Source organism: Gossypium arboreum, chromosome 8, assembly GCF_025698485.1.
Source record: "Gossypium arboreum isolate Shixiya-1 chromosome 8, ASM2569848v2, whole genome shotgun sequence".
NCBI classification, from domain to species: domain Eukaryota; kingdom Viridiplantae; phylum Streptophyta; class Magnoliopsida; order Malvales; family Malvaceae; genus Gossypium; species Gossypium arboreum.
In genome coordinates this window covers 165233-178728 of record NC_069077.1, presented here as the reverse complement: position 1 = coordinate 178728, position 13496 = coordinate 165233, and the positions used below count along the sequence as shown (strand labels likewise).

The 13496-nt window shown below is 34.8% G+C and overlaps 1 protein-coding gene across 3 annotated transcripts; it reads left to right on the top strand.

Moving 5' to 3' along the window:
• The first annotated feature begins 5525 nt into the window (after nt 1–5525).
• LOC108451349 (protein RRC1-like) lies at nt 5526–13313 on the top strand. Of its 3 annotated transcripts, none has more exons than XM_053018357.1 (18): nt 5526–5742; nt 5912–5986; nt 6115–6250; nt 6421–6466; nt 7818–7878; nt 7993–8145; nt 8369–8488; nt 8589–8754; nt 9480–9592; nt 9797–9868; nt 9963–10184; nt 10323–10381; nt 10483–10567; nt 10660–10797; nt 11113–11337; nt 11487–12262; nt 12389–12555; nt 12672–13313. In XM_053018357.1, the coding sequence occupies exons 2-18, from the start codon at nt 5912–5914 to the stop codon at nt 12971–12973; spliced, it is 2916 nt and encodes a 971-aa protein (XP_052874317.1). In that variant the 5' UTR covers nt 5526–5742; the 3' UTR covers nt 12974–13313. The 3 variants fall into 3 exon arrangements, with proteins under 3 accessions (XP_052874317.1, XP_052874318.1, XP_052874316.1); XM_053018358.1 differs by having other exon boundaries at nt 5528–5742; nt 5875–5986; nt 7996–8145; XM_053018356.1 differs by having other exon boundaries at nt 5528–5742; nt 5875–5986.
• The last annotated feature ends 183 nt before the right edge of the window (nt 13314–13496 follow it).

The following is a 13496-nucleotide window of genomic DNA, read 5'->3' as shown; positions in this document are numbered from 1 at the left end:
AAATTACAGATCTTATCTCTTTGAAGTTTCAGTAGAGCAGATCAAAACAAACTTTATCTCCTTGAAGTTGCAGCGGAGCAGGTTGAAGTTATAAGTCTTATCTCCCTGAAGTTTCAGTGGAGTAGACTAAAGATATCGAACCTTATCTCCCTAAAGTTGCAGTGGAGCAGGTTGAAGTTACAAGTCTTATCTCCTTGAAGTTGCAGTGGAGTAGACTAAAGATAGCAGATCTTATCTCTCTGAAGTTGCAGTAGAGCAGATTAAAGCTATAAATCCTATACCTCTGAAGTTGCAGCAGGTCGGATCAAATCTACCATGACGAATCTTATCTCCCTGAAGTTGTAGTGGAGTAGGTTGAAGATGCATGTCTTATCTCCCTAAAGTTGCAGTGGAGCAGACTGAATATAACACATCTTATCTCTCTGAAGTTGCAGTAGAGCAGATTAAAGCCATTAACCTCATCTCCTTGAAGGTGCAGTGTAGCAGTTTGAAATTACCGAGTCTTATCTCCCTAAAGTTGCAGTGGAATAGACTGAAGATAGCAAATCTTATCTCTCTGAAGTTGTAGTAGAGTAGATTAAGGCTATAAATCCTATACCTCTGAAGTTGCAGTAGGTCAGATCAAGTTACCATGGCAAATCTCATCTCCCTGAAGTTGCAGTGGAGCAGATTGAAGTCGAAAACCTCATCTCCCTGAAATTACAGTGGAGTAGATCAAAGTAGCAGTTCTTATATCCCTGAAGATGTAGAGGATTGGGATGAGGCTATTCGAAGAATAGAAGAACTTAAGATTCGGCAAGACTAGGCAAATTTGGCTCTTTTAAGGTCTTTGCTCCATTCTCGTCACACAACAATGAGCAAAGAGGGGCAACTGTAGTAGCCAATTTTGGCCCAGACAAAAAATAATAATAAATAAAACCCAAAATAAACCCAATAACCTAAAACCCTAAAGCCCAAGTCAGCCCACTATCTTAATTTTTTTTTCTTTCAGAAGCCACCCTAACCCTAGCCACCAAAGTTCAGCCGTCACTCCCCCCTCTGCCCTTGGCCACCACCCGCGCCACTACCACCGCTCGGGGCACCAACCACCGGCCTCACATGCCTCTGACACACCTGCAAAGAGAGACTAACACGCAAAATACAAGGAAACAAAGAAGAAAAAACAAAAGAAATAGTAGCAGACAACAAGCAAAAAAACAAAAATGGATTTATGTAATTTGGTTATAAAAACCGAAACATCCATTTGTAGTTTTTTTTTACGAAACGCATATTAAGGAATAAAAAAAGGCAAAACAATAAAGGTTGATTTCAATTTCTATTTTCGTGTTCTTTTCATTTTTTTTTATATTTTGTAGCACATTTTTCATTAGATATTTATTCTCTAAACAAAAAAGGGAGGGAAACACTTACTTGGATTGCACCGGAATCTCGCCGTTGGAGCCTCATCTCTGTCGACGGAGTCGATTCTAAAAAGGGAGTAAAAGGATCTCCTTTCCCCTCGTTTTTGGGCTAAAAACGTTGCCCCTGATTGGTTCTAAAACGGGGTTGAAAAAAAACCCGTCCCTCGTGGCTCTAACCACCACCCACGGAGGAGTCGGGACGATGGCGGCGAGGATGGGTCTCTAAACCCTAGTTGCAAGGGAGAAAAGGGGAGAGGGAGAGAGTAAAAGGTCTCTGTTTTGTTTTTTTAAATGGGAAAAATGAAAAGAATTCAAAAAAAAATTGGCTTTAATAGCCATGCAAAACGGTGATGTTTTGCAATCCCCCACACGTCTCGAAACTTGGTATTTGTTTAGGGGAACCCGTGTGTTTTAGACCATTGGTATATTTCGCAATGGGTCCTCCGCATTTGTTAGCGTGTCTCATCAAGGTCCTTTTTATTTTTTTATTTACGCCACAAGATTTTGTCTCCTCTCTCATTTTAGTCCTCTGTCCATTTGAGGAAATGACCATTGAAGCAGCTGCGCATCAAAGGGCACAGGATATTTTCTCTTTTGAGCCTTGGTCTTTCGCGTTTTTATAATATAGTCCCTAGCAGCTTTTGGTATTTATAATTGTACCCCATTATTTTATTGATGACTTGCAAAGCAGTCCCTACCATTATTTTCAAATTATTTTTAATTTGCTTCATTTATTTATTAATTCATTTATTTTATTTATTTTATTTCTTGTTTTGTTTTTTATTTTTAAAACTATTTATATATTGTTTATTTAAAATTGATTTAAAACATTCATTTCAAATTGTTTACTACATATTATCTTAGATTATGAGCATATATATTTCTTCAATTAGTTACTGCTTTACTATATATTATTTTAAATTATTTGGTATATTATTTATTTTATATTTTACGTATAGATTATTTTATTTTAAACTTTTATATATTATATATTTTAAACTTTATTATATTATGTAGCTTATATTTATTTATTTATTTTTATTTTATTTTTTTAAAAGTTTATATACATTGTTTATTCTAAAATCCTATATTATTTATTTTGAAGTCTTTTACACCTTTTATTTTAAACTATAATATGTAAATAATATTCATTTTAATTTATTTTATATATGTTATTTAGTTATATTATTTCATATGTTAATTATGTTAAATTCTTTTTATTATTTATTATAAATCTTTTATTATTTTAGATTTCACATATCACTTATGTTGGATCATTTTGTATTTATGCTTTTATATATATTATTTATTTCAAATCCATCTTTCATATAGTATTTCTTTTAAATTTTTATAGGATACTTTAAAATTGTTTTACAAATTATCTATTTTAAGATGCTCTACATATTTTTTTTGTATATTAATGATTTTAAGTTGTGTTAATATATTCATTTTAAATGGTTTTCATATGATGTTTGTTTTAAACTCATTTTATGTATTACTTATTTGAAATTGTTTCATCATTCACTTTGGATGGCATTACATCGTTCATTTCATTCTTTTAATTATTATCGTGGATATTTAAATAATGTGCGTCATGTGGTCTCTGCCGTTGTAGTGTAATTCGTTCATTCATATTTTCATGCTATTATTATTTGTTTGTATAATATTGTATTCTCGTTGTATCATTCCACGCTCCATGTTATGCCTTTCTTTTGCCTAGTTTAAATCATGTCGTACATTAATTCAACATATTTATCCAACTTGAATCGCTCGCTTTTTATTCCAAACAAAATAATACACGCCGTTTAAATATCGCATTCGCTACTATTCAAAAACAAAAATTTCAAAATAAGGCAATTCTTCGTATTTTGGAACCTCGAGAAATTGTGCCCTAACTTACGGGGTTTCGATTTTCTTGTTGGTTCTAAATGGCCAAATACCCTTTTGAATTTTTAAATACACGGATTTCTAATTAAAATTAAAGACGAACTTGTGCTCGAGAGTTCATGATATTGTGTCCTAACTTACGGGATGTGATACTCCGATATCTCGATACGAGGAAGTCTTTAACAATCGTTTTGAGCTAATTCAAGAACTTTTAAAATCGATGTTAATAAAAAGGATCGTATTTCAAACTCATTCCCGATTTTTAATTTTCGACATTAAGACACTAACTAATCAATTCGGTACCAATTTTTGGGCGTGTCGAGGGTGCTGATCCTTCCTCGCACGTAACCGACTCTCGAACTTGTTCTCTTGGATTTCGTAGACCAAAATGCCGTTTTAGTTAAATTAAAATGTTTTATTAAAAACAAAGGTGATCCGATCACACCTAATAAAGATCGATGGCGACTCTCGTTTTAATTTCTATTTTCAAACAAAGTCGATTCCTGTTTTCAAAATGGTTTCGACAATTAGTATTCATTAATTAAGAAAAAATATGGTTTTAGTATTTAAAGCAATATATAAACATTGACAACCTGCACAAAACATATAAAAGTATTATAAATTAAGAGAATTATAGAATGAACGAGAGAGAAAGTAGGAAAATGGAAAGATGATTCATCTTTCACTTAAATATAAAAATCCCATACTTGTCCTCTATTTATAGGACTTCAATCACAATAGTTTACAAAAAAAGAATAAAGGCACTATATAAATTATTTAAGAGTTTGGGAGGTTTGGGAAGCTATATGTACATCCATTTATTAATTGATTTATAATACTATCCCTTAGATGTCCATTAATGGAAATTTCCCCATTAAATCTTATTAGGAAAAATCTTGTAGGATAAAAACACAATGAATGAAAAAAATACACAATCACTATTACAAGCTGTCAAGAAAATTTAATGGGACAAAACTTTGATTAAAGGAAAATAGTAAACATGTTTTGGACTCACCCTAATGGCAACATCATAGTACATCTTTGAGTTGATGCCTTCTGATCTTTTATACTAGACTTTCAAATGTTGTGGTTGACAATGTTTTGGTAAAAAGATCAGTCAAATGAGCACTATAATAAATTTGTTGAACTCCTATATAACATTTGATGTAACCACCGTTCGATTAAGCTTTACATATTGCATTATATTGTATAAGATAATTGACATATTTTCTTGCAAAAGTCAATCATATAAATTCTGGATATGTTAGGTCAAAAAACTTAATCAAACACCTCTCGACTTGTCTCATGCATTGCAATTATTTTTTCATGATTTGAAGAGGCAACAACTAATGCCAACTTAATTAAGATCTTGAATCACTTGAATAAAACAACCTCATTCCAATGGTTTCTCTAAGATATCTATATACATATTTAATTTTATTCTAATGTCTATGTGTTGGAGAAAAATTAAATCTTATTAATAAGTTTACAACGAATGCTAGATCGGGTCCTGTGTTGTTTGCAAGATACATTAATACTCCCATGATATTTAAATATAGTACTTTAGGACAAAGAAGTTGTTCATCATTTTCGCAAAGGTGAAATGAGTCTTTATTTACATCTATTAATCTTACAACTATTTATTTAAATAATTTATTGTATTTTGAAGCTTTGAGGGAGTTTCAAGAATTATAAAATAAGAGAGAATAATAGAAAAAGAAAAAAATGATTCAACTTTCACTTGAATTTAAAAAGTTTATCGATCCGATTTTAAATTTTGAATATTTAAATTTAAGTTTAATCTATATTTTAAACCGTTTTAATTTTAATCTAAGAAAACCTCCTAAATTTCTAACAATGGGATAACTCGAGTTTTCAACCGGTCTAATTATTGTATTGTCATTGCGCATAGTTCAGGCTCCCCTTCTCTGCCAAACCTGTGAACGTAAAAAGCTACTCGGGTTGGGGGGCTTACCAAAACAATACCTATATAATTTTGGAAGACAATATTATTAATATTAAAGGTTAAATTTACCTATAGTCCTTATACTTATCAAAATTAGAAATTTGATCTATATACTTATATTTTTAAAAATTTAATCTTTGTACTTTTTAAATTTAAAATTTAAGTCTAACTATTCTTTTTATTAAATTTATTGTTATAATATTTTGAAATAATAATAAAAACTACTCACTTAATAAATAATTATATAATTAAAAATATTATAATTAAAAAGGAATTTTAATTCTTGATTTTCGACAAGTAATGTTACTATGGGCACATTTTAACCTAATATTAATGTTTTCAATTTCATGGAAGTAAATAAGTGACTGTACTGAAGAGCTCAATTTCATGTGTTGTTTTGCCTCCTTTTTTGGGTTCATTTGTCTCTGAACTGATCCTAACAATCGATTCTCCGAGGTCCAAATCGCACAAATTCTTCCATTTGGCCAGGTAGGATTTCACGCCTTCTCTCTACCCGTAACCTTGGGAGGTCTAATTTGTTAGGGTTTACTATATGTTAGGGATTGAATCAATTTTGGGGTTTTGTTTGTTTTTTTAAAATTTTCTATTACCTGGTTAAAGGATAAGGGTCTTGAGTCTTTGATTCAATCATTTGAAGATGAGTTCATTTTCGATCACACGCAAGAAAACGCCTTTCCAGAAGCACAGAGAAGAGGAGGAAGCCAAGAAGAAGGTACTGCGATTTGTTTTAGCTACAAAGTTCACAGCTCTAATTAACTTGGTTTCGTGCCTTTCGATTCAGTTCTGTTTACTTCTTTGAGCTAAAATAATTATTCCCCCCCCCCCCCGCGAGTTTGTCAGAGGGAGGACGATGAAACTGCTCGGTTATACGAGGAGTTCGTGGCTTCTTTTCAAGGAGACAATGCACCTGGGTCAAAGGCATTTGTTCGAGGCGGAACAATCAATCCCAATGAGAAATTCAAGCCCGATTCTGCAGGTCAGTCTGATTCAGGAACTCACTCAATATTTGTTTCGGCAGAAATTTTAATATATTTGTTTCGGTTTTTAAGTGTCAGTGATTTTGAGCAAGTAGAATGATTTCCGTATCATATCATGAGAACACATTAATAAAAATATGGGCCTTGTTTATTCATTTGCGGATGGCAGGTGAAAAGTCCAAAGATGGGGTGTCTGTTGCAAAGAAGGGAAGTAGGTAAATAATTGCTTTTGATTAACCATGCTGCAATATTAATGTTCTTTTGGCTTGGTATCATAATTTGACTTAGTGGTATTCTCGCTTCAACCTTATATTTTTAAAAGCTTCTATAATATCATGAAAGATTTTCGTATAGCACCTTGTTGCACTTTGATATCACTAAATTTGAAAAAAAAATAAAATCTGTCAGGTCCTTTTTTTACTTTACAAAGGAAATACATGTTATTTATTATCTTCTGAATTTAAACTCTTATCCCCACCCCATTGTGGAATTACTACCTTTTTTAGTTTATATATAAGTCCTAATCTGCATTTCAAAATGAAACTGTTTGGGAAGTTAATAATATGTTGATTTTTGCCATCTCTGGCATAGTGAAGAAGAATTTTTAAGTGTTTTACTTTCAGTTGACAAAAGGCAATGTACTAATTATAGTTGGCTAGGAAGTTTATTCTGGAATTTTGGCTATTATATCATTTTTAGTTGACATATATTATTTTATCCCTTCATGTCATGCAGTCAGTAACTCTGCTGTTATTCTTATTTATTGCTTGAATAGGTACAATGTATAGAAATTTAGATAAAATTTACAGTCAGAGTAGTCATTCTGGCAGATGGAAAATAAATGGATGTTGTTTCCTTAACTTTAGATTAGGAGGTCCCTCAACTTAATTAAGTTCTATAACAAACTAGTTGGTATTAGTTGCCTGAATGGTTTTCTTTACTCAAGGAATTTATAAGCTGGTTAGATAATCACATTTAATTTTGACTTTTGAACGATTCTAGCATGTCAGTTTGCCTTTCTGTTTCATTTAAGTTTGCAAATTTCATTATAGCATTTTCTTTTGTTAATGACATTTGGGATACTACATCTTTTAGGATTTTGTGGTGATTCCATTTTGTGCAGTTAAGAGTGCATATTAGCACATATGAAGTTATGATGAATAATTGTTCATTGAAGAAAGATCTTTTTTTCCCTTCTACTTTATGGTGTGATCTAATTCGGATAACCTAAATTTCCATCTGTCCCTTCAAAATAAAAAAATGAAAATACTATCTCTCTGCTACCTAATTCTTTAAAATGCTTTTAATTGGTTTTTATAGGAGGATGTTCCAGCATGCTTGCACACCAACTGCATAAGTTTTGGCTAAAAATGAATTCACTAATGAAATCTAGGAACAGCTTTGTATGCCTTATTGTGACATAAAATGTTTTAATTATGGCTCCCCTAGAAAGTCTCCTTTAAGGTTCATTGATGAGGAAAAGTGATGAATTTTGGTTAAAGAATGGAACTGTGAAAAGAAATCTTTCTGTAAAATGGAAGTTTATCTTTCATTGTATGTATGCAGGTATGTTCCATCTTTCATACCACCTCCTTTGGCGGCCAAGGGAAAGGAATCTGAGAAGAAGGTGAATTCTGTTAGTGAAATTATGGCATATGTTTAAATTTAATTCATTCCCAACTGAGTTTTTCAATGTGTGATATGTACATTTTGTTTTAAACTTTGACAATGCTGTTCCTAGAAGGAGGAGGAGAAGCCAAAGGAAAGAGAGAAGGGGAAGTCTCGGAACATTGATCATTTTATGGAGGAGCTGAAGCATGAACAAGAAATGAGGGAGAGAAGAAATCAGGATCGCGAACATTGGCGCGATGGGCGTCATAGTGACAATTCAGCTGTAAGTGTTTCAGTGGGACTCGAATGTTATTCAATAGTAGTGACTAAATTTATTCATATTTCAACTTTCTTCCCTTTGTTTCTTGCACTTAGATGTATGTTGATGGTTTATCTGTCACTGTCTTTCTCATGTAGCATTCTATTTTGTACGACATGTTATCTGTTTTATTCTTCTTTTGTCATAGAGGTATATGAATCTTATCCCTTGGTTGTTCCTTTCCCAGCCATCCAGTCGCTTTGATGAACTCCCTGATGATTTTGATCCTAGTGGAAAACTGCCCGGATCGTTTGATGATGGTGATCCTCAAACAACAAATCTTTATGTTGGAAATCTCTCACCAAAGGTATGTTGCTGTTGTTTCTTAATTGCTGCTTTTAATCTTCCTTTCCACTTTGTTTCTAGGTAAGTGTTCATTTTTTCTATCTATAAGTTCTTGTTAATAGGTGGATGAAAATTTTCTTCTTCGGACTTTTGGAAGATTTGGGCCTATTGCTAGTGTGAAGATTATGTGGCCTAGGACAGAGGAAGAGCGGCGGCGGCAAAGAAATTGTGGCTTTGTAGCTTTCATGAATAGAGCTGATGGACAAGCTGCAAAAGATGAAATGCAAGGTATTCCTTAGAGCCTTTTCGTAGAAGTTGTGTCATTAATCTTGTGAGAAGTGCATTTTGATGTTCTTGATTCTTGAACTGTCCTTTTTGCTCTAAGTTAGATGCATGATAATAGCAATGTGGTATGACTGGGAAATACATATTGAAAAATGGGGATCTCCAGGGTGGGATGTCTCCTATAGAGGATAAGGTGAGAGGAAATAGTTATGGTGGTTTAGCTACATAGGGTGCAGATTAAGGGGTGCACCTGTAATAAGGATGGATCAAATTTACATTTTATATGGTAAAAGGTTCAAGGGAGACCGCAAAAGACATGATTGCAGGTGATAAATAAGGATGTGAAACTGTTAGTTCTTGAAGAGGGGATGGTGGTCGTTAGGAATGATTGGAGGAGGATTTGTGTGCATAATGTAAAATTTTCTTTGTCTTATAGCCAACTCCAGATATATTGGGGATTAAGGCTTGCTGTACCATCTTGAACAAAGTAAAATCTTAAATGAACTTGTTGATGCCATTTTTTTTCCTCTAGTAAAGCCCTATTTGAAGCATTTCCAAATTGTGATATCTAATCTCCAAAGCTCTGTAAATGCTGAAATGTCCCTTGTAGTTACTTCATTTTGTGATGTTATTGGTAATTTATGATTGATTTGAATCTAATTGCTGTGATATATAACTGTTATTTTACTTTAACCGCTATATGACATTAATATATGTTTATTTGGCAGGAGTTGTTGTATATGAATATGAGTTGAAAATCGGGTGGGGTAAATCTGTTGCTCTTCCATCACAAGCATTACCTGCTCCCCCACCTGGACACATGGCCATCAGGAGTATGGAGGTTGGTTAGGTTCTTTTGCAGAATTATTCTAAGCTCAATTGATTAAAGTGCTTATATGTTTTTGTGTAAAAAATGCTTAAGCCACTAATCTCTTTTGAAGCTAGGATCTGATAATATAGCTTTGGTTTGAGTAGATAGTTCACAAAACCCACCATCTAGTGTTTTTCTATGCTGTAATTCTAAAGCTTTTTTTCTGATTGGCAGGGTAGTTCTATAATCTTATCTGGTCCTTCGGGCCCACCTGTGACATCTGTTCCAAATCAGAACTCTGAATTGGTATTTTAACTGAATTACATTCATCTTTCTCTAAGAAAATGGCAATTTGATATCTACCTGAGTTACTTCTTTATTTGATATATCTTCCTGTCAGGTTCTTACTCCAAATGTTCCAGATATAATGGTTACCCCCCCTGATGATGACCATCTTCGCCATGTCATCGATACAATGGCTCTTTATGTTCTTGATGGAGGATGTGCTTTTGAACAAGCTATTATGGAGAGGGGTCGTGGCAATCCTCTATTCAGCTTTTTGTTTGAGCTTGGCTCAAAGGAACATACTTACTATGTCTGGAGATTATATTCTTTCGCTCAGGTCCATTTTGTTAGCTATCTATCTGAATGCATCTTCTAGTTTTGTCCCTGGCGTTATTTTGCAACTTAATATGCCATACTTGGGATATATGTAAAGAAGGAATAATTATTGAAGAACTGCCATGTTTGTGGAATGCAGGGTGATACACTTCAAAGGTGGCGGACGGAGCCTTTTATCATGATAACTGGTAGTGGAAGGTAATAATGTGCCAACATTTTCCTGTTAATTACGTTCCTTTCACAAGTTGTGTTAGACAGTATTGGCGATGCGTAATTTTTTTGTTCTTTTTCCTCCTTAGATGGGTACCACCTCCTCTGCCAACTACAAGAAGTCCAGAGCATGAAAAGGACTACACTGCCACATATGCTGCAGGAAGAAGCAGGGTATTCCAATGATGAACTTGTCGTGCTCCCCATGTGCGATTGTGTTGTGATTTGACTGAGTTAATAATCCTTTACTATATTGATTATTACAGCGGCTGGAGCCAGAACGAACACTTACTGATCCTCAAAGGGATGAATTTGAGGATATGCTACGGGCCTTGACTTTAGAGAGGAGTCAGATTAAGGAAGCTATGGGATTTGCTTTGGATAATGCTGATGCTGCTGGGGAGGTATTCCTTGTATCTACAGCATGCCTTACTGCATTTCATGCTCTATAAGTTGTCTCCTATTCTCAAACTCTAATAGTTCCTGGCTGGGTCTCTCTTGAGGGTTTTCATTTTGAATGTTCTTAGTGTTATTTTAAATGTTTTAAAAAAGTAGATTTGTGGACAGAAAAGAATATTTATAAGGGAAAGGAACAACATTCCAGGTCTAGTATATGCAGAGTCATCTATATCATTAAGTTTCATTCCTCAGTTTGAATCTTTAAACAAAATTATGAAACTTAAAATTGATACGTGTCCACCCCTCATTTTCTTCTGCAGATAGTTGAAGTTTTGACAGAGTCCTTGACACTTAAAGAGACACCAATTCCAACTAAAGTTGCAAGGCTTATGCTCGTCTCTGACATCCTTCATAACAGCAGTGCTCCTGTTAAAAATGCATCTGCATACCGTACCAAATTTGAAGCAACGTTGCCTGATATAATGGAGAGCTTTAATGATTTGTACCGCAGTGTGACGGGAAGGATCACAGCCGAGGCCCTTAAGGTAGGTATAATGTTGACCTTTTATACCGCTTCCAGTGTGCTTTATGTTATGTTTGTTCTGCTGGGACCTGAAAAATGAACTGGCTTGTGGCCATGCGCATGTATTTATATCTGGTTCTTGGGTTTTTGATCTTTTCTTGTTTTCTTCAGGAAAGGGTTCTGAAAGTGTTGCAAGTATGGTCAGACTGGTTTCTTTTTTCAGATGCATATGTGAATGGACTGCGATCTACTTTTCTTCGATCAGGAAACTCTGGTGTGGCCCCTTTTCATTCTATATGTGGTAATGCTCCAGCAATTGAAAATAAGATTAGTTCAGAAGATGCAGTTAATGGGATTAAGGCCAATCAAGATGCTGCTTTGGCAATGGGCAAAGGTGCAGCTATGAAGGAGCTAATGGATCTCCCACTTGCTGAGCTGGAAAGACGTTGTAGACATAATGGATTGTCTCTTGTTGGTGGTAGAGAAATAATGGTTGCTCGACTTTTAAGTTTGGAAGATGCAGAAAAGCAGAGGAATTATGAACTAGATGATGAGCTGAAGTTTCGATCTAGTTCTAGTAGGTATCTTAGTGGTCAGAGAGGTGCAAATGCTAAGCCAGAGTCTGTGGGATTGTCTGAATGGACCTGTTTTGGAGAGGATGAGATCCATTCAGAACACAAAGTTTCTGTACCTTTGGCTGAAACCTTTCCAGTCCCACAGCCTGAACTAAAAGCATTCACGAAGAAAGATAAAACGGATCCTGTTTTGCCAGCCTCTAAATGGGCTAGAGAGGATGATGACAGTGATGATGAAGAAAAGAGAAGCACTCGGTTGTCTTCTGGAAGTGAGACTGCTGGTGATGGCCCTAGTAAGGCTGATGAATTGGAGTTTGGAACTCATATGAATACTTCAGCTCCATCTGAAAGTGCAATCAATGAAGAGCAGAGGTATGATGAATTTACATTTCTTGAGGCACACAAAACAAAAACCAAATGTTCTTATCAACTGTGCAGTAGAATTTGCTCATGCAGTTATTAATTTATTAATGTTTCACTATGCTCATAATACCACAGGAAAAAGTTGAGACGTTTGGAGGTTGCTTTGATAGAATATCGAGAATCCCTTGAGGAGCGGGGAACTAAAAATGCCGAGGATATTGAGAGAAGGGTTGCTGTTCACCGAAAACGGCTAGAATCTGAATATGGTTTAACAGATTCTGGTGAAGATACTTCAGGAAGAAGTAAGTTTTGCCATTTGACCAATTGTTGATACTTTGAAAGGCTTGTAATAAGTTAATGTACTTTCTTGAGTTGAAGGCATACCCTAACATTAGTTTATACATTATTGAAATTGCAGAGAGGAGAGATAGGCGGGATGATGCACGTGACTCTGCAAGCAAGCGGCATCGCAGTGAAAGCCGAAGTGAGAGCCCTCCGTGGAAATCATCAAACAGAGACAGGGATAGAGAAAATGGTTCAGAAAAGGAACAAGAAAGGCACAGGGATAGAGATAGGGATAGAAGTAGAGGTCGAGAACTGGAAAGTGAAAGGGGGAGAGAAAGGGAGCGAGACTATCGTGAAAAGAGTGGAAGCAGGGAAAGGGATGATCATGACAGGGATAGAGGCAGAGAGAGGGATAGGAGAAGGCGAATGAATTGAGATGTGTGGTGTTAGTTGTTTACGGTAATGGTTGGTCTATTGGTGACTTATGATCTGGGTAGGATGGATTTGAGACCAGTAGTAGATAACTTGGTTTATGTTGGAGGCTGCACTGCACTGCACTCCCTTTCGGAAAACTTGGTTTCAAACAATGCTAAGACGCACAAGTTCCATCTGTGACTGTTGACTGACAACAAACCCCATGAGGAAGTCTGGTTCTCGTTGAACCATATTGTAGTATTTTTGTTTTTGTTTTTCCTTTGGGAAAAGATTCCTTCACTTTGATGTATTTGATTATTTGAGAATGCATTTTGCAAAAGCAAAGTTAATTTATTGGCTATATTTTCGTCTTTATTCTCTCAAGTGAAGTTAGTCACCCGTTGTCTTTTCTCCTTCTTTGAATTGTGATTGATCCTTTCATTGTTGAGATCAGTTTAAAATTATTATTATCGGATCGAAACATATAAATAAAATTGAGGGGTTCCCCCAATGATTGAGGACAATCTTCTACAATGTACACGCA